The sequence below is a fragment of the Anolis sagrei genome, chromosome 4, assembly GCF_037176765.1.
Source record: "Anolis sagrei isolate rAnoSag1 chromosome 4, rAnoSag1.mat, whole genome shotgun sequence".
NCBI lineage: Eukaryota > Metazoa > Chordata > Lepidosauria > Squamata > Dactyloidae > Anolis > Anolis sagrei.
The window spans coordinates 185,952,507-185,979,984 of NC_090024.1; the positions used below are offsets into that span (position 1 = coordinate 185,952,507).

At 38.9% G+C, this 27,478-nt stretch overlaps 1 protein-coding gene across 4 annotated transcripts in view; it reads right to left on the bottom strand.

Moving 5' to 3' along the window:
• TEAD3 (TEA domain transcription factor 3) overlaps positions 1-27,478 on the bottom strand; it is a 95,446-nt gene that overhangs the window by 41,378 nt on the left and 26,590 nt on the right. For 3 of the 4 annotated variants that reach the window (XM_060773200.2, XM_060773201.2, XM_060773198.2), the window contains exon 2: positions 493-747. In XM_060773200.2, the coding sequence (XP_060629183.1) occupies positions 493-628 (136 nt within the window). In that variant the 5' untranslated portion in view covers positions 629-747. Of the gene's footprint in view, positions 1-492; positions 748-4,923; positions 5,080-27,478 lie in introns of those variants that run through there. The other variant, XM_067467975.1, reaches the window with a different exon arrangement.

The window sequence follows — 27,478 nt, forward strand, 5'->3', positions numbered from 1 at the left end:
CATAAATCCTTGAAATCCTTACTCTGCAAAAATTTCACTTCATGAGCTTGATATGATTATGCATTCTCAGCTTAGCCCATCTTTCATAGGAACCGAAAAGTAAATGGGTAAGTGGGAAGATACTATGTACATTACTATAAACTACTTAGAGAAAAGGTCTATACCAGTGCATACTTCAGTAACCAGGCCAATTAGATTAGACACAGATGATCAAGATGGTTTTAAACTGTGTATTTTAATGTTGAGACAAATGTTTTAATGTTTATGTATGCATATAATGAATTCATGTCCTGGCACTGAATGGTTGCCTTATATATGCTGTGCTCCGCCCTGAGTCCCCTTCGAGGTGAGAAGGGCAGAATATCAATGTTTTAAATAAATAAATAAATAAATAAATATTCCAATCGATCACAACTGGAACATTCAATGCATCATCATTAGTGAATGTCTAGAACCCGAATGAACACTCTAACATGGCCTGGTCTCACTCACCATACATTTTGCCCTCATCCGAGAGGATAATCTTCCGCCGGCCACAAGGCGGATATATCGCCAGCGCCTCCTGGAAGCTCTGTTCAATGTCTGGACTCCACACTCCTTCGGCATCATTGTCCAGACTCTTATCCATCCCGTCCTGTCCATCTTCTCGCCCCTCTCCGGGGCTGCCGCTGGCGTTCCAGCTGTTGGACGCTATTGTGATGGCTGCCCTGGGCTCTGACTCTGAGCCCCAAATGGCAACTCGTTAACCTGAAAGCAAGCAAAAGATGTCCGATTAATCAAACTGCCAGTGATGGTATCCTAACTCTAAAACACGCCACCTCATTCTTTAGAACAGAAGCACAGAGAGAAGGCTCATTCACAGAGACTCATGGAAAAGGGAGAACTAAAAAGTAAATTGCCTGCAATATGCATTTTGTATTTTTTAAAAAGATAGGAAGGCAAGGTTGCTGAAGCAGAAAAACTCTTCATGTACCAGGATGGGACATGATTCAGATGTAGTTCCCCTTACAAAAAGTATACAAAAGTAGACCTACAAGGTAGTCTTTATGGGAGGACAGTGGCAAAGGTATCACATGTGGGTTGCATTTGGCCTCCAGGTCTACCAGGGGAACCTCAAAGTTCTGTCCATCACCATGTAAAATCACACCCAAACATCGTGTTCTTTTTTCTCAGGGGGAAATGCTGCAAATGAAACTGGAAGTGAAGTCACACCATTTCTGCTTTGAAAAGCCTGTCAGGATTGTGTGGCAGGTGAAATTAGCCCCCACCTTCAGTGCAATAGTCCACAACTGATCTAGATACTGTCACCTACACAACTTTCAGCTACTTGCCATTTCCAGTTTCCAATAATTATTAGTTCTCATCCCAGCACAGTTTCTAATCTTTCTCAGTAAAACCTTTAACCTTCATGCTTGTTTAGACACTACTTCCTGATTCCCAAGGCATTTTAAAAATAACAGTAATGTGTCCAAATGAACACCCAATGTTGGTTGTTGGACACTCAGGAGAAACAAGTGGGCATTTACTATTTAAACCGTGGATCTAATTCACACCCTATTTTAATGCTTTCTGCAAACTGAAATTAAAATTATTCACCAGATATGTATCATTTGCAATCTCAGATCAATTGTGTGTTCAGCAAGTTTTAACACATTTCCTGAATTTTGATATTTTTCTTTGTTTACAATTCAGCTATTGTCTGGTGGCAGGCAAAATAATAAAAATAGGATATTGGTGTGTGTGAACATATTTGCAGCTTTGTATTGACTTGCTTTAATACAAAGTTTCCAGTGGTGAACCTTTTGAATAGAACTGATTCACAGTAATAATTTGTTTCAAAACAGAATAATAGATTTGGAAGAGACCCACAAGGGCTATTCAGATCAACTTCCTGACATCCAGAAACATATAATCACTCCCAACAAATGACCATCTGGGCTCAATCTCCAAAGAAGGAGACTTCATCACACTCTCAAGGCAGGGGATGCTTTGATTGTGCTTTTCCTGCATGACAGGAGGGGTTGGACTGGATGGCCCCTAGGGTTTCTCCTATTACTATTATCATTTTGACAAAAGCTGGGTGGCCATTTGTTGGGGGTGCTTTGATTGTGCTTTTCCTGCATGACAGAAGGAGGTTGGACTAGATGGTTGCTGGGGTTTTCCACTGAAATACTGTTAAGTTTATGTTGTTTAAAATTGTTCTTCATTTTAAAAATTGTATTGTTCTTTCTTTCCATTTTTTGCACTACAAATGAGATATGTGTAGCGTGCTTAGGTTTTTGTTCATGCTTTTTTCAATTAGTTCACACAAACACTCTCCATACATCTGCCACTGTCCCAGCCTGTCTGTCAAATTTTAGAACAAAATGCACCAAAAGTTTGCCCATGCCTGATATATGTACACTATATATCATATAATATATAAGCATTTATTGGGCCTCCATGAGAAACTTTTGCTTCAAATAGGTCCCAGTGTCTGAAAAAGTTGGAGAACTCCTGAGATAGAGAAAGCCATGGTTATTTGGATGAGTAAGAGTCTTCCTTATTCTTCTCATTGAGCCGACTACAGGCAGTCCCAGAGTTACAAACATCTGACTTGCAAATGACTCATAGTTAAGAACAGAGCTGAAACAACAGGAAGTGGAGAGAAATTTATTCTAGGAAAAGAAATTCACTCCTGAAAGAGTTGTCATGGGGAAAATGCATCTCCGGTGAAGCTTTAGCATCAATCCTTGTTTTTCCAACAAGCCAAATTTTGCAAAATTTAGTTATCACAGATATAGAAAGTGAGATGAAGTCTTTTGAACAGGGCACAGATAGCCAAACAAACACCACGGGGGTGTTAATCCTTCTCTACGCTATCCAAAACTTGGTGTCCCTCCCTCCCTCCCTCCCTCCCTCTATATGGCTGGACTTACACTTAAAAATGTACCTGTTCTGACTTACATAGAAATTCAACTTAAAAACAAACCTACAGAACCTATCTTGCTTGTAAATTATGGACTACCTATAACTCTGCCACCAAATTTCAGAAAATATTTTGAAATATTTATACAGCACATTTTAATTTTAGACAATACAAGACAGTCTTACAACATAATGAAAAGGTGAGTCCCCACTCTTGGAGGCTTCCAGGAGAAGCATCCCTTTTCTAGCTAGCAAAAGTGTGGTTTAGGGCTACAAAACTAATGCTAGTCTCACTTTACCTACTCCTGTGTTAGGCAAATCATTGGAAAGCAATAAAATAATGTCTCTGGTATGTCATTATAATTTAACAGTCTTAACAATACAAGGGATTCAGTCTTAAAATACCCCTAATAAAAATGAAGACCCACTGGCTACATTTTAGACAATAGTGTCAAGAACCCCACATATATGGGGCTATATCATTTATATATTTCTTTCTCTTAAAGAATAAAATATACAGTGCAATTATCAATACAGATCAATTGCACCAGAGGCAAAAATAATCACAGAACCTCTAAATTTATGTATTTTAAGTAGAGTTAATTCTCATATTTAGATGTGAGCTATCAAGTAAGCAAACAATCATGTACATATGAACACACGTCTAGAATCACTATGCTGTTAATAGTGACTTTTTGTCACCATTCCTAATTGACTACAATGCCATGAATGTTCACATGCCTCAAAATGGGCCAGGTAGAAACAATGGCTCTCACTCCTGAGATAGGCTAAATTCCTTGTTTTAGCCCCAAACTCACAGATCAGTGAAGACTGCCACAAAATTCACAGGACATACTGGGTGGGTTCCCCACATTTAAGTTCACAACTGAAGTTGCTTTAAATGTGAGTGCCCAGTTTCTAATTCATCTTAAGAAAGAAGTCCGCTATCAATTTTCGGACACATGGAGCAAAACAGACAACAGTGGGTTATGGCCCCTACTATATGTAAAATAAGTAAGACCACTTTTAGATTTTTAAAAAAATTAATCAGATGTTCTAGTCCGTCTTCTGGCAGCCCAATCCAGATTATTTTTAAATTGTGAAATTAGTATTAGTAATTTTAAACTAATTGTTTTAATATGATTTCTTTGGTTTGTTCTTTTAAATTGATGTTAATTGTTTTGACTAATTTATGTGTCTTTAAGTAATGTAACATTTTAAACCAATGTTTTGTATTTTTATTGGTTGTTCCCTGTCCCAACTGATAGGAATGATCATGAGCATACCTTCATGAAGCTGGAAAGCTGGAATGTTAAATTGCCTCTGTGTCTGTCTATATATGTTGTATGTCTAATGGCATTGAATGTTTGCCATATATATGTGCATTGTAATCCACCCTGAGTCCCTTATGGGGTGAGAAGGGCAGAATATAAATTATGTAAATAAATAAATGTTGTTGTTGTTGTCATTCAATTAGTCTAAAATGGTTAAAATAAGTTCTAATTTAATATCAATATATTGTTTTGTAAATTCTTGAAAATGAATCCATCACATTGACATATTGGAAAACACTTAGGAAAATGGTGTTGGAAGGACAAGAGGGTCTTTTTCTGATCTCTCCTCTCCTTTGCAATTGGACAAGTGCCCTGAGAAGCATCTCCTGACAGTCAAGAGAACCTCTTGAATAGAGCGGACTGAGAGAGCAAGGAGAAACTGCTTCAAATCCTGAACTTGGTTTACATCCATGTCATGCCTGTACTCAGTTTTCAGCATCCCAGCGGCTACTGACTAACCCACTCCACAAATCCAGTGACTGTCATGATAGATTTTCTGGAAACTTGAGGGATTGTAGATTGAGAAACACTAGATAATTATTCTTCCTTGAGTGCTTCTTAGGATCCAAGCCATAGGAGAACATTTTGGACCTATTATTTTTGCAATACTTGGATAGTCCAAATAAAATATATCACACAATTTGAACAAAACAGAACTTCCCATTAACAAACAATAGACTACCTTAGAAGATGGTAGACTATTCTACATTGGAAGTTTTTAAGTACTGGTTAGACAGCCATCTTTGGCAGTAGATGATAGCATGATGGGCAGTTGGACTAGCTGAAGTTCCATCTCTGTGGCTCCAAGTATTCCATGTAGGTTTTCGAAACATCCCTTGCTGATGTGTGCAGGAGTCGAATCCTTCTTTGCAGCTAAGTTGTATAAGCAGGCCTGGAAAGAGTGCCTGCCAGTATTTCCTTTTCCCTCTCTCCCCATCGCTCCCCCAGAACAGCTGAGTGTTTTGCAACAACATATTCCGCAGCAGCACCACCACCAGCTGCTCATGCAGAGCTGAGAACAGAGAGGTGTCTCCTTCGGCAGAGAGGCTTCCCAAACAGAGCACAACAAAGGTCTCCAGTACACACATCTCCTTTTAAAGAAACTGTCGACAACAAGCTGGCTCAAGGGTGTTGGGTTTTTTTTAAAAAAAGGAGTAACTTCTTGTCTGCTGCTCCCTGAGCCCTGTGATGTCACGCAGCCTCTTTTGCTCCCCCTTCCCTTTCACCCACCCCACCCCTTCTTTGGGAATCATGTCACCAAATAAGGAGATCAGAACCACAGCAGCTAGCCAAAGAAAAGGGGAGGGATGAAAGGAGGGGGAGCTGCTGCTGCTGTCCGCACATGGCTTCCAACACTCTCTTATTCATCGGCTCTTGCTGGATTGCTCTCCTCCGCATGCATGCAAACAGACCCAGAACTGTGAGGGGGTGCCCAGGGATCACGCTGCCAGGGAACATTCAAGAGGCACAAGTTATGCCAGGAAGTTCAAGAGGAGGCAAATGTGTGTAAAGATGTGTTTGCAGTATAAAATCGTAGGAGACACTAAGAACACAGTGAGGTTGTAAGTGGGTGGCTCTGGCTCAAGGAGCCTCATGAATAGCTCTGGTGGCAAAGTTGCTTTTGGTGAACATCAATCAAAGCAAGATTGCAGGGAGGAAGAGGAGGGGAGGAGGAGGAGGGAGGGAGGAAGAAAGAGAGAGAGAGAGAGAGAGAGAGAGAGAGAGAGGCATGTTTGTTCTCACACCAACACCTCCCTATGAAAGTCCTTGCAGAAAGCAAAACTGAGCTTCAACATCCCATTGAGACCATAAGATTAAACTAACAAACTGCACAGGCTCCAGATCTTTAGAACCCCACTACGCAAAAAAATATCTGTATGCCAGGATCCCCTCTGGCTGCTTGCACTCTTTTTTTGAGTACAGACCTCACCACTGAACAAAGAGGAGGAGGGCAATTAAACTACAGACAGTCCTCGAGTTACAAGCACCTGACTTACAAACAACTCTAAATGGATTTAAGTCTCCAGGGCCAGATGAACAACATCCAAGAGTATTGCGGGAACTAGCAGAAGTCATTTCAGAACCCACTGGCAATAATCTTTGAGAATTCTTGGAGAACAGGAGAAATACCAGCAGACTGGAGGAGAGCAAGTGTTGTCCCTATCTTCAAGAAGAGAAAAAAGTGGACCCAAACAATTACCATCCAGTCAGCCTGACATCAATACCAGTATAGATTTTGAAGCAGATCATTAAGGAGGCAATCTGCAACCACTTAGAAAGGAATGCCATGATTACTAAAAAATCAACATGAATTTCTCAAAAAGTAATATTATTTATTTTTTCAATAGATTTACAAGCTTGGTAGATGTGGGGAATGCTGTGGATGTAGCCTATCTTGGGTGTGAGACAACAGAAAGTGAGAGAAATCTACCCCTAGGAAGGGTAAATCACTCCTAAAAGAGTTAAAATAATGAAAAGGTGTTTCAAATAAAGGTTTCTCGCCCATTCTTGTTTACACAACAAGCCAATTTTTTTCCAAATCTAATTATCACAGGGACAGAAAGTGAGGTGAAATCTTCTGAACAGGTGCACAGACAGAAAAACAAACACCACAAAGGAGTTCACCTTTTCCTATGCTATCCAAGCTAAATATATATATTTTTTGTTGGAGTTAAACTTAAAAATGTACCTGATCCAACTTACAACAAATTCAACTTAAGAACAACCCTACAGAGTAACTTAGGGACTGCCTCTAATGGGCAACGGTGGCAGCGGCTAAATTAGTTTACTAGATTCTGCTGTTGACAGTTTGTTCACTCTATTCAGAAAAGAAAGAAAGTGGAGGATTTTTGCAAAAGCTCTGCTCTGATTGATAGAACCTAGGCATTCAAACCAGGAATGAGCAAGTGCTATGGGCAGTTGTAACTGCAAAAAATGGGTTGGCGCGGCTGACTGAGAGGAACTAGATCAACAACTGTTCAATGGAATGCCATCCAAACAATTGCTCAATACAATTTCCTGTGAAAAATAGTGAACCCTATGTATTTGGGATAGAAGCCCAGGCATAATCAGTATTGCAGAATCACCACTTCCCGGGGGGGGGGGGGGGGTCCTCTGGAGCATGGATAAGTGAAACTATAGTGGCGTTGTACTATAGTAATGTTAAATCAGTTACATGATGGCAAACATACACACACATACCTCTTTGGCCTCACTGCACTTACACAGCGACAAATGTGATATTATAAAGAGCTGCAGAAGGACTTCAGTCAGGTAAAATATTCCTGATGCCAAATGCTAAACACACAAATACACAGACATACGACCTAGTTAAATTAAGTAATTCCAATTAGGAATTTTTTTCCCTACAACTGCTTTGAAGTATTACGTTCAAAAGAACACAGACTAATCGGCATCAAATTATCCTTATGCCACAATATACATCATAATTTGTCCTACCCTCCCATCAGGTGAAAAAAAGTTCAATGCTCAGAGAAAGCACACAATCAGGGTGAAAGTAGAAAAAGAAAAACAATTCCCTTGAAGATAAATAGCTCATCAGTATTACCTACTTGGGTTCCTTCTCAGAACTACAAGCCAGGATTTTTTAAATAGGGGTTTGCCAAGAATTAAACCTTGGGACTTCTGCATGTAAAGCATATTTGTCATTATCTTTCATTCCCTGTATCCCACCCACCTTTGAATGGCAGGTGAAAGGACTACTGACAGACCAGTTTGGGGCTGAGAGGAAAGAGCCTGCTTGAATTGCTTATAGCATTTACAACAGATATCAAAACTCAAGCTTATGACGCCTAGCCTCTTTCTAGACTAAAATTTCAATTTCCTGGAAGGAGAGCACTAACAAAAACATGTCAGGAGTTTAAGACAAAGTCTATTAGAGATTAATCCAATCTCTTACAGAACAATAGCAAAAACCAAGACAGAAAGTAATAGTACGGGGTTTTCAAGCAGACATTTTTAAATACATACAAAGCAGAGAGATTGTGCCCTTCTTTGAAGGCATCTAGATCAATAGTTTTGCTGTATTTTGCTTCACTTCATGTAGCCCTTTGACACAACACAACTACAACACTTTAACTGCTATGGCAACATCCTAGGGAAACCTGAGATTTGGAGATATGGATTTACAAATTACAAAACTTCAGGAATTCACAGAATACAGCCATGGCAATTAAAATGGGATTATAGGACTATAACTATGTTAACTTAATGGTCCCATAGCAAAGTATTGGGCCTCCAGGTGTTTTGGTCTTCAGTTCCCACAGTTCCTAACTGCTGGTAAATTGGCTGGGATTTCTGGGAGTTGAAGTCCAAAATACCTGGAGGCCCAAAGGTTGGAAACCACTGATTTAGACAAATCTTTTGCTCTTCCTTTACTTGAAACTTAAGTTGTATAGAGGTCTTCCCATAAGATACAGTCATGTCCCTGTACTTATTCATGTTTTTTATTAACAACAAAAGTAGCAGCACAATTTCTATTATACTATTTCCTTTCTAAACAGAGGGATCCTCAGAGGGATTATGAAGTGCAACATGACTCCCTATCTGGGGAAACCAGTATCTACGGTGTCATTTCTCCATGTCTGACAAAATATGCCCTCTCTATACATTTGCTATGTCCTCTAGCATGACCCTATGATAGACCTGTGTCAGATGTCCTTATTTTCAATAAGCTGTTATCCATGGTTTGGCATATCCACATGAAGTACACAAATGTATCCCCTGTAGATATGACTGTTGTATTGAAGTCAAGTTTATTTTCTGTTACATAAAGTTACCAGAAAAAAATAATGCAGGCACCTGAGCAAAAAGGATGACTACAGTTCTGTCCTATGCATGTTCACCATTGAAATGCTTCTGGTTGTAGCATTTCAAAACATTACAACTGTACCCTTGGTTCGCTTAATGCTTCTGGTTGTAACATTTTAGAACAGTACCCTTGGTTCGATTCTGATATGATAAATAAATAGTTGAACTTAAAAAAAGGCTCTGTTAATTAAAGGAGAAAGGTACGACAACAAGCAAAAGCTGACCTCATCAATCACGCAAAGCTCTAGACCAGAGTTTTCCAAATATTTCATGTTGGTGACACACTTTAGACAGGCATCATTTCACAACACATTAATTCAGTTTTATTAGAAAACTGAATGTTAAACCAACTCCTTAAAAGTGATACAGACACTACATAAATTATAATAGCAAAATGTATAGGGGCAGAACATATCTTACACACACACATAGGATAATAGCATACATTTTCAAGATAGTTGTCATTTCTCATTATGTTTGTGTGACACACTGATGCACTGCAGCCGACACATTAATGTGTCATGACACAGTTTGGAAAGCTCTGCTCTAGGCTGCTATAAAGTGTGTGCAGGAGAACACAAACAGTAGCAGACACAGACTGAATCATGATCCAAACCAGTATTTCTCAAAATGGTGGCCCTTGGTCCAGTGCCAGTCCCTGAGCCATCTGCTGCACTCTTTGGAAAACTCCCAGGGAAGGAAGGAACAACTGTAGCCAATTGGCATGCATATGATACCAATCCCTGGCATACTGGGGAAAACAAATGCCAATCGCCCACATAAAATAGCCTGAGAAGTACTGGTCTATACCTTCTTCCTTCTGGAAACTCCTACACCTGTCTCAGGATATATTTACTATTTTATTTATAGCTCACTTTTCTCTCAGTACAGGACCCCAGGCAACTCACAATATAGATTAAAACAAAATATAAATCAGAACCTGACACACATGCCACAGAATTAAGAGTAATTAAAGAAACAATCCTATTGTAAAAACGCCACTAACATAAAATAATTTAGAAGCATGTCCATTACACAAACAGCACATATTCTGGTCAATGGAAAATTAACAAATCAACGTGAAATACAAGAGTACAAGGCAAAGTTATCCCCTCTCTCCTGTGTGGCTTATTTTGGCTCCTGATGTGTTAAACAGAGACAAGAAGAGAGGATTAAAGGGCTGGATATTTTTTTTAAGACTTAACTTGAGAGCCTTTGCAGATGACACTGAGCCGTTCCACACAGCCATATAACCCAGAATATCAAGGCAGAAAATCCCACAATATCTGCTTTGATCTGGGTTATCTAAGTCCACACTGCTATACATTCCAGTTCAAAGCAAAAAATGTGGGATTCTATTCACATGTGTAGAAGGGTCCTTGTGTTTGAAAACTCTGTAGATAGGAGCATGGATGTGCTCCTAAAATTTTAGAAGATCGTTGAGATGTGTATTAAAATTAATACACAAAAGATGATGTTTCCCAAGAGTATGAGAAAGGAAGGTAAAGTGAAATTAATGGAGGAATCTGACTTTTAAGATGGGAAAATATGAAATATTTAAGTATTACAGTGTTAAACAAAAACTGTACAATATTTCAAGAGAATTCTCTTAAGACCTGGAATGAAATAATAATGATAAAAAAAGACTTGCAGAGACGGGATAAATTTGTCAGTAAGAAGTTCAGCAGTAAAAATGAGTGTTTTTGGTGAAAACATTGTATTTTTATTCTAAATGATACCAATTTTGACCAGCAACGTGAGATTCAAAAAGTGACAGAAGGATTTGTCAAATTTTATATGGCAAGGGAAGAAATCAATAGTGAAATATAAAGTCCTCCAAAATGCTAAGGAAAGAGGACGATCAGGCTTGTGAGATGTGAAATTAGATTAAACTAATGTGGTTTTCAATCAAAACAAGTTAAAGATAGTATATTAAAAGGGCACAAAATATGTATTAAAATATTAGATGGATCAAAGGAAGACAGTTTAGTTGAATGGACTAAAATTTACTCTGAACATTGGTGATCTTAGGGAGAACTTTTGCAAAAAGGATGTGTTGTTGGTGTTTGACTACACAATGTATAAAAGAATTACTAATGTTTGTTGGAAATGTAAACAGCAAGAGAAGACATTTTATCATATGTGGTGGACTTGTGACAAAGGGAAAAAAGGAAACAGATACATTGTTAGATTTGAAGAATGTTTAAGAAATACTCCCAATCAAAACCAGAATTGCTGTTAGGTTGCTGTGTGTTTTCTGGGCGGTATGGTCATGTTCCAGAAGCATTGTCTCCTTATGTTTCACCCACATCTATGGCAGGCATTCCCTTGCCATATAAAACTCACAGCAACCCAGTGATTCCGGCCCTGAAAGCCTTTGACAACACATAGAATCGTTGCTGTGGACAAACAGAAAAGCAATACAAGAGAGACATACAACACGTGATCATTGTAACAAGATACTAAACGAACAAACTGAAAAATGTGCAAATTCTTGTATAGGACAATTGGATAATGGAAGTGTCTGAATTTGCAGAAATAAACAAACTATTTGCACAAGGGAAAAATAATTGGTGAGTTTTATGAAAGATTGGGAACCATTAAATGTATTTTTGAAAATGTTGTGTATTCTTAATTTCATTCCTGATTTCATATCACCTCTTCCCTGAGGTTTATGTAGGTTCCGATGATGGAGCCCCCAGTGGCACAGTGGGTTAAACTGCTGAGCTGCTGAACTTGCTAACTGAACGGTTGCAGGTTCAAATCCGGAGAGCAGTGTGAACTCCTGCTGTTAGCCCCAGCTCCTGCCAACCTAGCAGTTCGAAAACATGCAAATGTGAGTAGATCAATAGGTGCTGCTCCGGTGGAAGGTAACGGCACTCCACGCAATCATGCCGGCCACATGACCTTGGAGGTGTCTACAGAAATGAGCACAAACCCCCAGAGTTGGACGCAACTGGACTTAATGTCAAAGGGAAACCTTTTCCTTAATGATGTCAGTCTGCTCTTGCTAGGTGCTACCATTTCAAAACAGTCAACAGTGATTACGAAACACAGTTTCTCTCTGTTAACATCTCATCCTTTCAAGCCTTAATGAAGAGATCAGATAATAGGATGAAATGTGCCTGCAGTATTTAAGGTAGTTAACTAATACCATGGCCCTGGAAGAGTGTTTCTTCCTGTCCTACCCACTCTTTCTGATTTTGGTTTATGAAACTGTAAACACCGACTGTCTAATCTGGAAAACAAAAAGTTTTCCAGGAATTATAGGATCATAAAATACTAGGACATTAGCAATGAGGTGCAACCATGCAAGTAATGGTAACTGCATCTTTTAACTTGACGTCCAAATTGCTTCTGATTGTTTCATATACAGATAAAAATGAGACTAATAGTTTTTAACAGGTAAACTACTGCTATGAGAACATAATACTAAGACACTAAATTCTCCCATTTAAATTTTACGGAGCACAATAAACAACCAAGATCACCAGCCTACCTACCAATTCAGCTTACAAAGCACAGTTGTGATAGAAGTCTGGTGGTCTTCACTATTTCTTTTTTCTCATTCAGTCTTTTATACTGAATTTTGTGTAGTTCTCAGACTGGCTTTGTGACTGGCAAATAGCACAATTTTGCTCTCTGCAGGTAACACTATATTGGCATAGCTCTCCAAACATGTTTCTCAATCCAATTTCTTCTGAGGGTTCTGAAGCTTTTCTTGGAAGGACAGTGAACAAACAAATGCTGCTACTGAAGTTTTGTCCTGCAAAGAGAATTTCTGTGAAGTCTACCATCAACACCCAAGTTATGTAACTGATTTAAGTAACTCCAAGCCTTTTCTTCCCTGCGCTGAGTCTGACAGCTCTGCTTCATCCAGCCCAGTTTATTCTACAATGACTGTAAACACTTCTTAAGAATTTCAGACATCATTCCTTCACAGACATACCCAGAGATACCAGGGATTTATTCCAGGACCTTTTGTATGCTGTGTTCATAGCTCTTTCACTATGCCTGTGACCTCTTCATGGTGACAGAAAAACACAATCGTTCCAGTTTATGTTGAAGTTTATGGGCCAGTCAAAGTGGCTGCAAATAAAATGCTGAAGTGTCTAAGAGAAATGCACTAGTTTTTCATGTGAAATCCCTATGCATAAATGCTTAGAAATTAAAAAGCCAAATCAAAATAATAAATTGCACTGAAATCCATTTCCATCATACTAAATTCAAACTGATACCACAGCCATACTGAACAACAGCAAACTGTAAAGCAAATCTTCAAGGATGCAGAGGGAAGACAGCATCATGTGGAAGACCACCAGGATAATAACACAGTAATGCTTACAGGCTCATTAAGTAAAAATAAAATTGAAATGTTCAATAAAAATAAGATAAAACATTTCATACTCACTGGTTGGAAATTCTCAATCATCCCATCCACAAAAATGTACACAAACCTCTCCTCTTAAGAAGCAGACTAACAACACGTCTCTAGAGTCACATTCCTTTGATTTTAATCATCCCATGCTTACAAAATCTTTTATCAGCAACAGTTAACAATAACCAGGTGTAGCACAGCTGTCATGAGTTCATGGGAATGTGGGTAATTTTAGCTAAAACAATGCAAGAGGACAAGGCCACTATTATTGGATCCCTTCTGCATAGTATTCTGCATGGAAGGCAAAGAGTCCCTTACCAACCATCCAACTGAAAGATTGCCAAGAAATGTGGAAGTCTTCGTTTCTAAACAACACAAAGTAAGGTTGAAGATATGGATTAGTGTTAAGATCAGAGGAGACAGATAGAAGACCCATTTACAATTTGAGCGAGTAAACTGATAAAGATATAGCAAGGTAATCCCATTTTTCCTACACACAAGGCAGATCACCTTCATTTAGTATGCCTGATACAGAGGCCTCAACTTAAATAACAAGCGGGTCTGCTGATCAAACTTGATAGGGTTCAAAGGAGCACCCCCTCCAAGCTGGAACAGCATGCCAGAGGGCTGAGCCCCCAGCTATCAAATCCTGTTTTTAACAGCTTACATCAACTCTATCACATTTGATCAGCAGACCTGCTTGTTAATTAAGGCCTTTGTATGAGGCACAATAAAGGAAACTGACTTTCCTGGTGTATCAGTATGGCTAGTCAGATCAGCAAGTCTAACCAACCATGAGAAAAAAATTTAATGGATAAAAGGGTGAAAAAATATGCCTCAGAAACCCATTAGGTTGGAACAAGTCTGTTTGCTGTGTACAGCTATCCCTCAAATATGTGTGGCAAGGTGAGAATCCAAAGGAAAGGAAGTGATGTTTTCCTCTAAGTGTACCATTTGTCTGCCCAAACAAAATCTGCTCAAACATATTCTAGCACTGAGTTAGCTCACCTGCACTGTTTAAAAATAAATATGCAACACTTACAGATATAGTATATTTCAAAATATTTCTCTTATGCTACTTGTGATACATGAACATTCAAAAAAGAAACATTCCAAACTTAAAGGTGTGCAAAACTTATTTTATCAAGGGTTCCTACTAGGGGTGTGCATTTTTTCGTTAGTCATCGTAAGTCGTGTCAAATTTGTTAAATTTGTACTTATGAGGTGATATCTGACACGTGAGTATAGCCTGTACCGAAAACTTAAGAATCAAAAATTACCCTACTTTTTTGTTTGCATTCTGTGAATTGCAGAAGTCTCCCAAAGTCAGTTTTATTTTCAGCACAAGGAAGCAAAACACAGCCAAAAAGGCTGCCTTCCCCATTTAAATTATATTATCTATCTTATTTACATTAACCTTACCAACCCCACTTCCACACTTATCAACCTCTTGTGTCTAACAGTTCCCCTACCCCCCTCACCTCCAACCACTGGGAACAGTGGTAACTTCAGTTTGAGTACTGAAATGATCATTTGAAATTCTCAATCATGAAGAGAATATGATTTAGTTCTTTATATTTCCTTTTTCCTTTTACTCTAGCTATCAGAGTTCCCCATTTCAAAGCTCTTTTTACAGCTGCCTGTTGTGTATTTCAACCTCCTTTCAAAAATGTAATTCTGGAGCACACAAACTGCTAAATATTCAAATCATTTTTAAATTCCCATTTTTCTGTTCTTTTCAGTCCAAGGCTATTATTGCTTGGGCCGCTTCTATCATATGTTTTATTATTAGGGCCATCAAGTTTCTCAGCTGTACTTTGACCGAAATTAAAGAATTTACATATATGTGTGTGCATGCATTCGTGCACACTAATAAAATATTCAGTTCAATATGAACACAGATTTCCTCTCTTTCAGTTGCTATGAACAGTACCTTTCTTAGGTTATAAATCCCAGAATCCATGACCCGCTCTAGTCCCAGAAATCTTTAAAGTCCAGCTTTCCCTTTTGAAAACTGTTTATTGCTTAACTTAGTCGAAAAAATTAATTAGCTGAAAGAAAAGCAGAAAGGTAAGAGAAGCACCTCTTAAAATGCAAGTAGGTAAACTTTTTTAAAAAAACCATTCCTTCTAATTCACTAGTGCCAAAGATAAACCAGAAAGGATCAGGCTAGCAATATTTGCCATTAATTTGGAGATAAGTTCCTATTTCTTGAGAGATTATAATTCCTCTTTTTTAAAAGTATTGCCAATGCCAAGCTATCATTCAAATGTAGGCTACAGAAAATATTCATTATAGTCGATAGGGTTCTTAACATTTTGGCAATCTTGACAAAGTCAAGTCTCATTTCTTACAGTACTTTGAGAACACAATAAGCAACTACATACATAGCTGGAGCAAATGAGAGGGGCAATGTTTGCATGCACATTATTTGAAGCGGTTATAGCAACATGTGTAGTTCTTATACAGAAATCATGTGATGTTAGAAAATGTCATGTTGGGAGTTCTAGCTTTGTACTTAGAACTGTTAAAAGACACAAATAGGATCACAATAGATAGTGTGTATTTGTTACCATTCTTCTGGCCTGTCAGAAGATTTAGATGGACAAACCACCAGACCACAGCACAAACTGTTCCCAACTCACATCATGGCCAGACACAAAAACCATGTGTCATGCAAGATTTCCTTGTGAAATATGAGGAAAAAGAGTTTTAAAAATACTTAAGTTGGCATTACTATACAGGCCTGAAAGAGATGCAAATTTCTCAATACCCACCGCCATAGAATAAAAGGTAGGTATATTGACAGCAATTTATGGATAGATTAAAGGTTTTGGTGTGTCGCCTGCCTGCATATTTTCGAATGCCAACTGATGGAACATAGACTTCACAATCAACAAAATATCATTTCTGAAATTTCAGAAATCTATTAAAAACTTTCTGGTTACATTTCTTGTTTTAAAACTGTTTCAAGCCTTTCATCTAACCAGTAGAACCAGTGGTTCTCAACCTGTGGGTCCCCAGGTGTTTTGGCCTACAACTCCCAGAAATCCCAGCCAGTTTACCAGCTGTTAAGATTTTTGGGAGTTGAAGGCCAAAACATCTGGGGACCCACAGTTTGAGAACCACTGAGTTAGAACTTGATGATGACCACAGATACAAAATATGCTACATTTGCAAAAGAATGCCTACAAGCCATGTTCTGAATTTGGCAGTGATCTAAATACAGATGTCATATACCAGAAAAAGAGCCAGCAGTAGTTGTCTGCTTCCTCAGACTGAGTCCTTGGCTTCAGTCAACAGACAACAGTTGCTATGTTGAGGATCTTCTTCCAGCTTACACTGACTCCATAGAAAATTTCCCAAATACTTACACTGGCTGCAGAAAGATAGCAAAGACATTTTAAAATATGACAGAAGCAAAAGCAATAAACAGCATTTCTGACAGATGCTTCAAGTGCCTGAATATCATCAAGAAAAAGACGGAGGCAAGATGAAGTCATGCAGCGACTATTGTGTTGCTCTTCAGTGCTTAGGGGCAGGACTGCGAGAGTGGCAGGAGCTGGGTCCATGTTTGTGGGTTTCACATAGGAACAGGTCTTTATTTGAAAAAGGATAAAAGTTCACTTGCAACAAGTCCAGGCAAGAGGCTGCTGCCTTGGAGCGAAAGCAATAAGCTGTGCCTCTCACCTGCAAAGCCAAAAAGTTTCAGCTTACAGTTTGGGTGTGATCTCCCCCAGCAGAAAATATTGTCCTTTAGAGAAGGGACTATGAGCCCTTATTTGCAGAAATGTGTCAATACAGTGGCACTTGAAGCTTCTTTTCCATTCCCAAGAAATAGAGCTATTGCCTTCATCTGTCCAAACCTGGGGTGGTCTGGGCAGAATCTCAGGTTGAATGCTGCAGAACAGCAATGTGGATGTAACAGAGAGAAGCAGGTTTGTATACCTTATTTATTCTATAGACGCCTAAGGTAAACCTTATTGAGTACTTTTGAAATACTCCTCCCACCCCAGCTTTTTTTATAATAATAGTTAAAGCATTATCTGAATTGTTTGGGAACAGAAAGGTTTTTGATTTCAGACTTTTGAATACCTTCCTCTGAATATATGTACATAATGAGAGATCTTAGATATGCACACTCCAAAATCTTTGAAAATCCAAAACATTTCTGGTCCCAAGCATCTCTGATAAGGGACACTCAATCTGTCCCAGAGAACCAAGCAAACTGCTCAGAGCAACTATTCTAGAAGAACCCCTGAGACCCCCGATAACATTTCCAGATTCATAATGTTCAGGAAACCTCTCCTGCAGGTATTTATAGTCCAAAAAGGCCAATGAAAATCTTTTGCCAAGTCCCAGCTTTGCAGTGTGATTTCAGCAGCCAGGAGACCTGGCAGAGATCACAGCCACCCAGGGAAGATAGTGAAAGGCTGTCTGCAAGCAGAACACGGTCCTTCCTGGACTAAGGATGAGTCAAAGGAGGATGAGACACAACCTTGGCTGGAATTCTTTTCCCTCCAAGGCATAATGAAAGGTCCACAGAGAGAACGACCACACTTAAGTTCAGAATAAGTTACTGACAATCAGAAGCAGAAGTTTGCAAAACTACTATATTTCAAAGACAAAAAGGTGGTTTCAAGTACAAGGTTTAAGAGGCACCACACTTTACAAATTCAAAGAGAATGGCTGCACATCTGGAAGAGTCAGCTGTCCATCAGCAGCAGAAATGATAGACTGGTTGAAAATAACACAGTTTCACAGTTACATCTGTCCTATGCATGTAGCACTTAAACCAGTGTTTCCCAACCTTTGGTCCTCCAGTTTTGGATTTCAACTCCCCGAAATCCCAGCCAGCTATTTGGAATTGTGGGAGCTGAAGTCCAAAACACCTGGAGGATCAAAGATTGGGAACCACTGACTTAAACAAATAGCTGGGTACTAGCGCTCCTGTGCAAGTGAAGACTGAAACTTTTAAAAATAGCACAAGGAAAAATGAGCTGGATGGCAGGCCAGCCTGCCCATTTATCAATCTTGGGTAAGAATAAAATGCACATTTATACAGAAGCTCTGGGAAATGTTGTTGAAAACTGCTTCTTCTTTCCTTCCCAACACATAAAAGTAGCAGTCAAATATCACAAAGCAGAACACACAGAAAGATGTACACTGTGCCTATCTTGGGATCTGTTCTCCAGTCCTCAAAGCAACCAAAATCTTTCAGAGCATAAGATCCTCATTAATTCACCACTGAATTTTAGATTCTCCTTCACTCAGCATTGCAGACATGCCACAAGCATTTCATTCCAGCACATATGTTTGAAAACATGCATTCTTTACGCAACATGTTTGGCAGTTACTTTTTTCTTCATCACGCTAACATTTCAAATAATCTCTATTTGTCCATAGCCAATTAAGAAAAATTGCAATGTGGTTAAGATCACCCAAAGGACACAAAGCTGAAGTAAGATGTAACAATGAGTTTCTTAAACACAGCTCTTAATTCAGTGCTTTATCCATTCACCTGTATTGCATTTCAGTCTTTACCTGGCATGCTGACTTATGCTGACTTCAATTCTGATACACATAAATGAGAACATAAATCAATTCTGATACACATAAATCATCAAACAGTGTCTCAGTTTCTCAAGTCACTCCTGACATGACAAAAAAAATCAGTGTCTTGTGACTCTTTTTTAATCTTTGCGCCGAAGTTTGAGAGGTGTATTTCATAGCCTAAATCCAGGTTCAGTTACAGGGAGATTTCAGAGTAGTGAATCACAAGTCTTTATAGTGTGGCTTGTAAGTATTTGTGTGAAGAACAGGCTGTGTCTCTCCCTCTGAGACAGCCATGACATAGCAGCTCTGAGGATTTTCAAAATGCAAATCGTTTCTACACCCAGTTAGGCAAAAAAATGTATAGTCTTGAAAGAATGCTGTGGACTTCAACAGGAGGAAACAATTTGTAGGCACGCAGAGGCTTTCACGAATGTGCTTCTAATTTTGAGAAGGAGAGTGTTTGCCGGAGGCATTCTCCATGACTCCTCTATGCTCAACAGGCTTTATTCTCAACTCTTGCATAGTTGTTTTGTCTGTGCACTAATGTGTTTTATCCACCCATGTACATGGAGGAAGGGGGGAGAGGACAGAACAGATGGTGAAAAGGAAATGGGTTCAGATCGCACCTGCAAAAGGTAGCACAGCTCAGACATACTCTGAGGTCTGTGGACCTAAAGGCATTTCTCCCTACAGAGATAGCTAAATGCACCCTTTCCAGTAGAACATCATGACAGATGAGATGAAGGGATCACATAGACATAGTCTTTCCAGAAACAAAAAAAAAGGCAAGCAATGAACCAGGAGGTGTTTTGTTTTTTTTAAATCTCTTGGAAAACTGACTGAGATTTGATGATCTAACTATGCTTGAAGTTCTATAGATTCAGGACAGCAAATATTAAGCATGCAATAGCTTAAACAACTATCAGCAACTTAAGTTATAGATAAAATATTTCCCCTATTACAAAGTCAGGTGAATAAATTTATGGAAGGTACAATACAATGCCATAATAAAACTTATTCACTTAATGTAGGACTGGATAGCAATCTTTTCAAGATGCAATGAACAACAGATTTGACTGACTTCTTAGATTTCGCAACTTCAACATCCCATGGCCAGGAGTACCAACTGCATCATTCAAGCAAGATGAACTGAAAAAAAGATACAGCTGGCCCTCTATATCCATAGATTCTATATCCACAGAGTCAATATTTCATGGCTTGACAATAATTTCTACAAAATATTACAAAAAAGCAAACTTTCTCTTTGCCTTTCTATATGGGACACTATTGTAATATACCACTGTACATAATGGGACTTATGCACCCATGGATTTTGGTTTGCAGGCAGGAGCTGGAACCCAACCCCAACAAACACTGTATATTATCATGGGCAATTACTTATGGCTGAGTATGACTGTCTTCCAAAGGTAGACTCTTGGCGGTGGATCTGTAAATGACTGTGAACACTTATTCTGTATATACAGTCTGTCTGACACAGCAGATAATACTTTCTTTTTTAACCCTAAGAAAATATTAGTTGGTAGTAATGATCCCTTTCCCTCAGCATTAAATGGTAAATAGAGATGAGATGGACAAAGAATCTGTGCCAGCAAAAGCCTACTCTAGAGCTGCCCTATGGTAGTGCTACCGTAACTTTTCTCTCTTTTTTATTATACACCACCACCCAAAACTATTTTAACTTCTTTTTTTCTCTTATGATCACCTACACCCACCATTCCATTCAGGTAGTTCTTTTGATATGCAGATCTAGCAGAAACAGAAGGCTTTGGAAGTCCACGTCCCTATGGATTCACAAAGTTGCTGCTCACTCCTTGCTCGAAGAGCAGAAACCTCTTGAGCCCTTCAGGCAAGAAAGCCCTTTGGAAAAGAGGATGATGCCAGATATGCCAGGGAGCTGCTTGTGACAAGATGCCCCTCATCTCTATACAATCCCACACAAAAATCTGATTAGAATGGATACATAAACCACTAACCTAGAATATTCCAGGGTCATCTTAGAAAGCCCTAAATCAGTGGTAGGCAACTGTGCATGGGGCAATGGCCATTTCCCCACTCTATGCCTACTTGGTGAGCTTCACCCGTGTGTAAAGAGGTTTTGTGAATTTTGTGTTTTGAAAAGGCTTGAGGGACTTTGAAGGGATAGGGGAAATAAACTGTTGCGGTTTTGACACATTTGGGACAGTTTAGGGACAAAAAAAACACTCAGAAATTGGCCCACACTTCAAAAAGATTACTCTGGGAGTTTTGACTTGCGTAAGGCCTCCAGACTACACTTTGCCCGGCTTTGCACTAAATTAGAAAGATTCATCTATCTTCTTCCTTACATAAATGTCTGTTATTAATACTATTTGCCAATACGCAGAAAGTTTAACTTGGTTCTATACTTTTTCCTCGTTTCATCCTTCTCACAGTGTAAAACTGAACAAATCATTTCATCTACATATGAAAACCTTTGGCATCCATCACAAAAGGAATAAATCCATCACATAAGGAATCAATATGTTTTATAATTATATACCCCTCTACAAGATATTTATCCTAATATTTCTTGTATTCTCCTAATCATCTCATTTGTATCTATCTTAATTAAAACCAAACATGATAGCAGTACTGTTGCAGCAGACTTCACTATCTCACAACTTTATGTATCATCTCATATCTTAAATGAGTTGATTCTCATAAATGAATCAAATGTTAGCAGCTATGAAGATGGCCAGAGAAGTGGACCAAGTTTTCTGATAAGCAAAAGCAACAAATAACCAGTGGGTTTCCAAGCCTTGACACACCTACCTATATTGAGCAACAAAGAATTTAGATGTCAGGTTATAAGGTTTAGAAAAGTAAGATGAAAATCAAACTGTTGAATTTGCAATACATAATGCAACTATAATAAGGATGAGTAAGACCTGAAGGTCAATATTCCACCTCTCAAGTCCTAGTTTTGATTGTAGCAGCTCCCTATATGAAAAAGAAAATGATTAACCAAAATTAAAATATCTTCTAGTTAAAGAAACCCTCATTTAGATTGAAACAAACAGAAAGGTAATTGGTTTTAATAGAAAAAAATCACCATTTTTGGAGACCACAAGGACTGGAATTTGAATTTTCAATCTTTTTTTCCCAGAAGGATTGGAGGGCCCACAAAAGTATGCAAAAGGCCACAGGCCATCCATAAGCTGAACTTCACCCACCTTAAATTACAAATTCTCTGACACGTAGCTTTTCTTATAGATCTCCATAGAAGAAGAGCCCAATCACTTTAAAATATTTATTTATTTATTCAGTGAAATTACATCACACTTTCACTCAAGGCAAGATCCCACTGCAGTCTTTTTCTCTGTCAAACAATTTTTTCCTTTTAATCTCCAGTCAAAAACCTGGTCCCAGCCATTTCTAACAATTTATTTCAGGTGTATTCCAGCATTTTGCACTTCAACTATTTGAAAATTGATGTTATGTATTTCCTTCATGTTACCATTTACTCTTTCACTACACATTTATTTTAGTAATTTCCTTTCACCCTATTTATTTATTTATTTATTTATTTATTTATTTATTTACAGTTCTTATATTCCGCCCTTCTCACCCCGCAGGGGACTCAGGGCGGATTACAGTAAACACATATATGGCAAACATTCAATGCCAGTTTGACAAACAACATTTAACAGACAAAGGCTATTTAACTTTTTTTTCTGGCCGCCAGGGGAGCTGCTGCTTTTCATCGTCCATCAACGACACCGATGAAGTTCTTCCGCATTCCACATTCCCCGGAGTCTTCTTTCTTTATGGCCTCATAAATTAGTTAAATTTAGCCTCCCACACAAGGTGGTCCCTTATTTTCCTACTTGACAGATGCAACTGTCTTTCGGGTTGCAAAGGTCGACAACGGGCTACACAATGGCTGGACACCCACTCCAGCCCGGGCTGGCTTCGAACTCATGACCTTTTGGTCAGAGTGATCTTAATGCAGCTGACACTCAGCCAGCTGCGCCACAATCCCGGTGCATTGCTAAGGATTGCTAAGGATTGCTAAGGATTGCTCTACAATAGTTCACATTTCACTTGTGTAAGAGAATTTTGCATTTAAAGCTCAGCATAAAGGTCTCTCCCATATGATTGGCCTCATAATGTTTTACCACCTTCCTCCTTTACATTGTAATCCCTCAAGCCCATGTATAAGTATTAAGTGTGTAATATAGTGTGTGAGTGCTACAGACTGAGAATGGAGGTAAGCGGAGGCATAGCTCAGTGATAGCCTTAATTCAAGACAAAGATATGCTACAACGGGGTTTGACAGCTGTTCTTTTAATTGTAGGACTGGCACGCCTTTCAGTTGACCGGTCAAATGTTGTCAAACTGACTTTCTATTATGTGACCACAATCAAATATTTCACCAAGTCCTGCTGCTGATAATGTTTGAAGAATTGGCATGTTGCCTACTTAGCACAAGTGCTTATAGAAATAGATATTTGTTTTTTAAATATTATACCTCTGTTTTGTTTTGTTTTTTTACAAAGTATAACTGTTTCAAGACAAAAAACCTCTTCAGTGAATTGTTCTTATGAGAGAAAGTTTACTTCCCAGGAATTCTGCAGTACAGCCCTTTTGAGTGCATGTCTCCTCAAAAGCCTGGAAAGTGCCATGATTTCAAGCAATCATGGGTTGTTCTTATGTTTGGGCTGTTCCTACAAAAAGCAAATGCATTTCCTTAGAGTGGAGGTCTGTTCACTGCATGAGGGGACCACAGTTTTTATCCAAGATCACTGACACAGAACCTATATTTACTGACTTGTTGGAATGCAGTGTGAGGACCAGCATGATGCAGGAAGGGAATCAATTCCTTTCTTTATGTCTCTTCTTGCAGATGTTGGAGAATAAATATTGCCAGCATCTCCCCAGTCATCTTCTCTATGTTCCTATGGAAAATAGTCTATACCTAAGTCTACCCCTAGAGAGGCATAAGCCATTAAGATAAGACTTTTAAGTACGCTTTCTCTAGGGTTTAAAGTGAGCAGAGATAAATCTACTGAAATACAGAAAATCAGCTACACAAGATTTTTGTCCCAGTCATACACACCCAAAGGGATGCTCAGTCCAAGTTGAGCACAGGAACAAATAGGTTGCTCAGATACAGCCAAATACTTAGAGATGCTTATAAATCTTTACAAAAGAAGAGCTCACCATTTCCTATTGCAACCTCTTTCACTTGATCTACTAATCACCAAAGTAACAGGTATTCCAAGTTGATTCCCTCAAATAGAGAAGTAAACCTTGTTCATAAAGTACAAGTCCCTGGGTGTTTAACCATTCAGTCTTTTCACCATGCTATCCACATTCTAGACTGAAGAGAGGCTGTTGAAGAGGAAAGGTGAAATTTGCAGCATCCTTTGATTTTTCTAGCTCCTTGTTCCCCTCTGAGAAGCCCTGATTTAATTTCACTTTCCTCTATCACTTCCTGTTCTTTCCGGCCTGACATAAACCTCAGGAAACAATCCAAATAAGAAACTGCAAGAAGGCACGTGGCTGGGAGGCCACAAGGGATACCACAACACCAGATGGTAGTAAGCCATATAAGGTCTACGTAGCTGCAGCAATCCAGAGAAAGAGGCCCAGACTGAACAGGGCTCTCAATCCTTGGCTCTTCTTCTTTGGCTACTAGAAAACCCGCTGGCTATAGACCAGGATATAAAGGCTCATTTGGGATGGGTGACTTGCAAGAAGTTCACAAGGCATAAAGGATGACTAAGGTTATTTGAGTCAAAATTGAGAAAATTACAGTATTTACTTGAAGAGAAAAGCAGTATTCACCCTCTCTCCTATATCACTTCATTGTTTACAACATAGAGTCTCCATGGCATGAGGAAGACTAGCCAATGCCATCTTCCTTATGAGTTTATGAACAGATCCCAATTTGATCCCCATGTTGAGGGCAACAATTGCTATCAGTTCCAGCAAACATAGCATGGTAGAAACTGCAATGCATAATATCAGGAGGATGCCAGATTAAGTAACATCACATTTGTCTCATCTTCCAGCCATGGCAGCTAATGAATTGGTGGCCATCAGTATGTGAAAACATGTGTACCCTCAAATATTTGGCACACTGCCATTCATATTGTCCAAGCTTGTAAGTATATTTATTTCTACTGTAGCCATTAACAAGCAGTGAAACATAGAGTATGACTCCATTTATCCACAGATACATGGTTTCATATTATGCAAACAGCTATTCCTCTGGGAGTGCTGTGGGCCTTAATAGGTTCTCCAGTGCAATTTTATGGTAAGCTTCCAGCCTAAGTATACATGTTCAAATTTTGGGATTCCATAAGGATTATCTTAGGGGGCCTTCCACATCTAGGTGTTCTGTATCAATATATAGAGAGAGCAAACGGTTTTGCCATTTTATATAAGGGATACCAGCACCACAGCATTGTATACAAGAGGAATTGCACATCCATAGATGTTGGTATCTACAAGGAGTTCTGGAACCAAAAAGAACATTTTTCCTAATTCTTTTAAAGGAAGAACTGAAGAAATGGAAAAAGCTAGGCCTCACTGTTCTTTTCTTCTAAAGAAATTGCATTTCAGAAGGACTATATCAGGTAAGAGAACTGAATGAACAGAGGAGCAAGCTTTACATACACTTGGGGTGAGAAATGTTTTTTATCAGAAGGTCCAGTATGTAATTTAGAAAACCTCCTAAGGGCACCAGTGGACATGTCATGGTAAACTAACTCTTTTATACCTCATCAATAAAGACAGACAAATCCTTCCCTTTCCCTCCTCTCTCTCAACATATAAACACATCGTGTAAACTATAACCTTGATACATGCATGTTTTTATCTTCCCAACCTGCTGTGAAGCTGATCCATCAGCTGTAAAGTGGGGCAATTTCTTATTTGGCTTTGAAAAGATGTCTCCAGTTATGAGCAGGGTTATCCAGGTCCTATCTCACCCCATGGATAGAATATTAAGAGGTGTTTCTTTTTCCTGCTCTCCAGCAATAAAGAGGAAAGGAAGAAGCAGCTACCTAACTGGCTACGCTGTTTACATGGGAGCACTTTTACTTCACCCTCTATTCACCACATATATACTTATACAAAACCAGGTTTCTCACCTTTGTTTTAACAAAGAGCATTTGGAAAGTGTGTGGGGAAAGATTGCTAACTTTTTTTGCATTTGGAAAGGTAGCTGACTAGGATTTGCAGCGATCTAAGTATAGCTTCAGTGTCAATCACAGCTCCTGCACTTCATGGAACAGGAATGACACAAAAGTAGCAATGTAATCCAAATGATACAATTTACACAACTTGCACACAAGTTTAACAAAAAGAGAATCTTTTATCTTCTTGGTTGGAATTTAGATATATTTTAAGAGCAGTACACACATATTCATGCACTACTGGTCCTTATATATTCACCCCTTTTAAGCAATTCTCTTATACAAACCAGGTTCTCACGAAGATGCAATTGAAAATATGTTCAATCATAGAGTTGGAAGAGACCTCGTGGGCCACCCCATCCAATTCCTTCCAAGAAGCAGGAAAATTGCATTCAAAGCACCCTCGACAGATGGCCATCCAGCCTGTTTAAAAGCCTCCAAAGAAGGAGCCTCCACCAAACTCCCGGGCAGAGAGTTCCACTGCTGAATTCCATAACATCTAAAAGTTAATAACCATATCAAACAGTTACTGCATTTTTCTGCTCTTATTTCAATAAGATCTTACTACATTTAAGTATTTTCTTTGGCAAATACTTGGAGTGCTGCTTTAGTTGGCAGATTATTAAAGAAGTACATGTACTTGTTTCTAGTGGAGGGGGTTGTAATTAGTTGAATGAGAAGGAAATGACATGCAAAAAATACTGTGTTCATTACTTTGACCATGCCCATTAACAACCGATAAGCTGCCTGACACACATAACAGGGTTGTAAAAAAACACTTTTCCCACACAAGCCACAGGAGAGTTTTGTTGAGCAGTTTGCCTCAATCTGTCTTTGAATGTCTGGTTGTTGGGAGAGAGAATTCATTCGGAAGTCAGAACTGATCACCTGTAGAGCACTTCCGAAACTAGGCCAAAGGAAATAGGTTACCCCACACCAGCCACAAACAGACTGCGACGGGCTATCTAAAAAGGACACTATCCTATCCCCTCACTGAAGCCACCTGGAACGGTCCTCTCCTGGTTTCTCTTTCAATCCAAAGTATGATTGGCAGAAACATGAGAAATAGTCTTCCTGATCCAGTCTCAGAATGCATCCAGTCTCACAATCCCTACATTGGGTGGTTTGTTTTATCCCCTCCTTGCTGAGTTTCTATTATCTGCTTTATTATGCCAAGCTTTTGCCTGATTTGACTGAATGAGATGATACTCTCTCTTAACTACTGTTGGTTGAAGCTTAACTGGCTGCTTCATTTACTGCTTTTTAATTACATTTTATTATTGTTATGT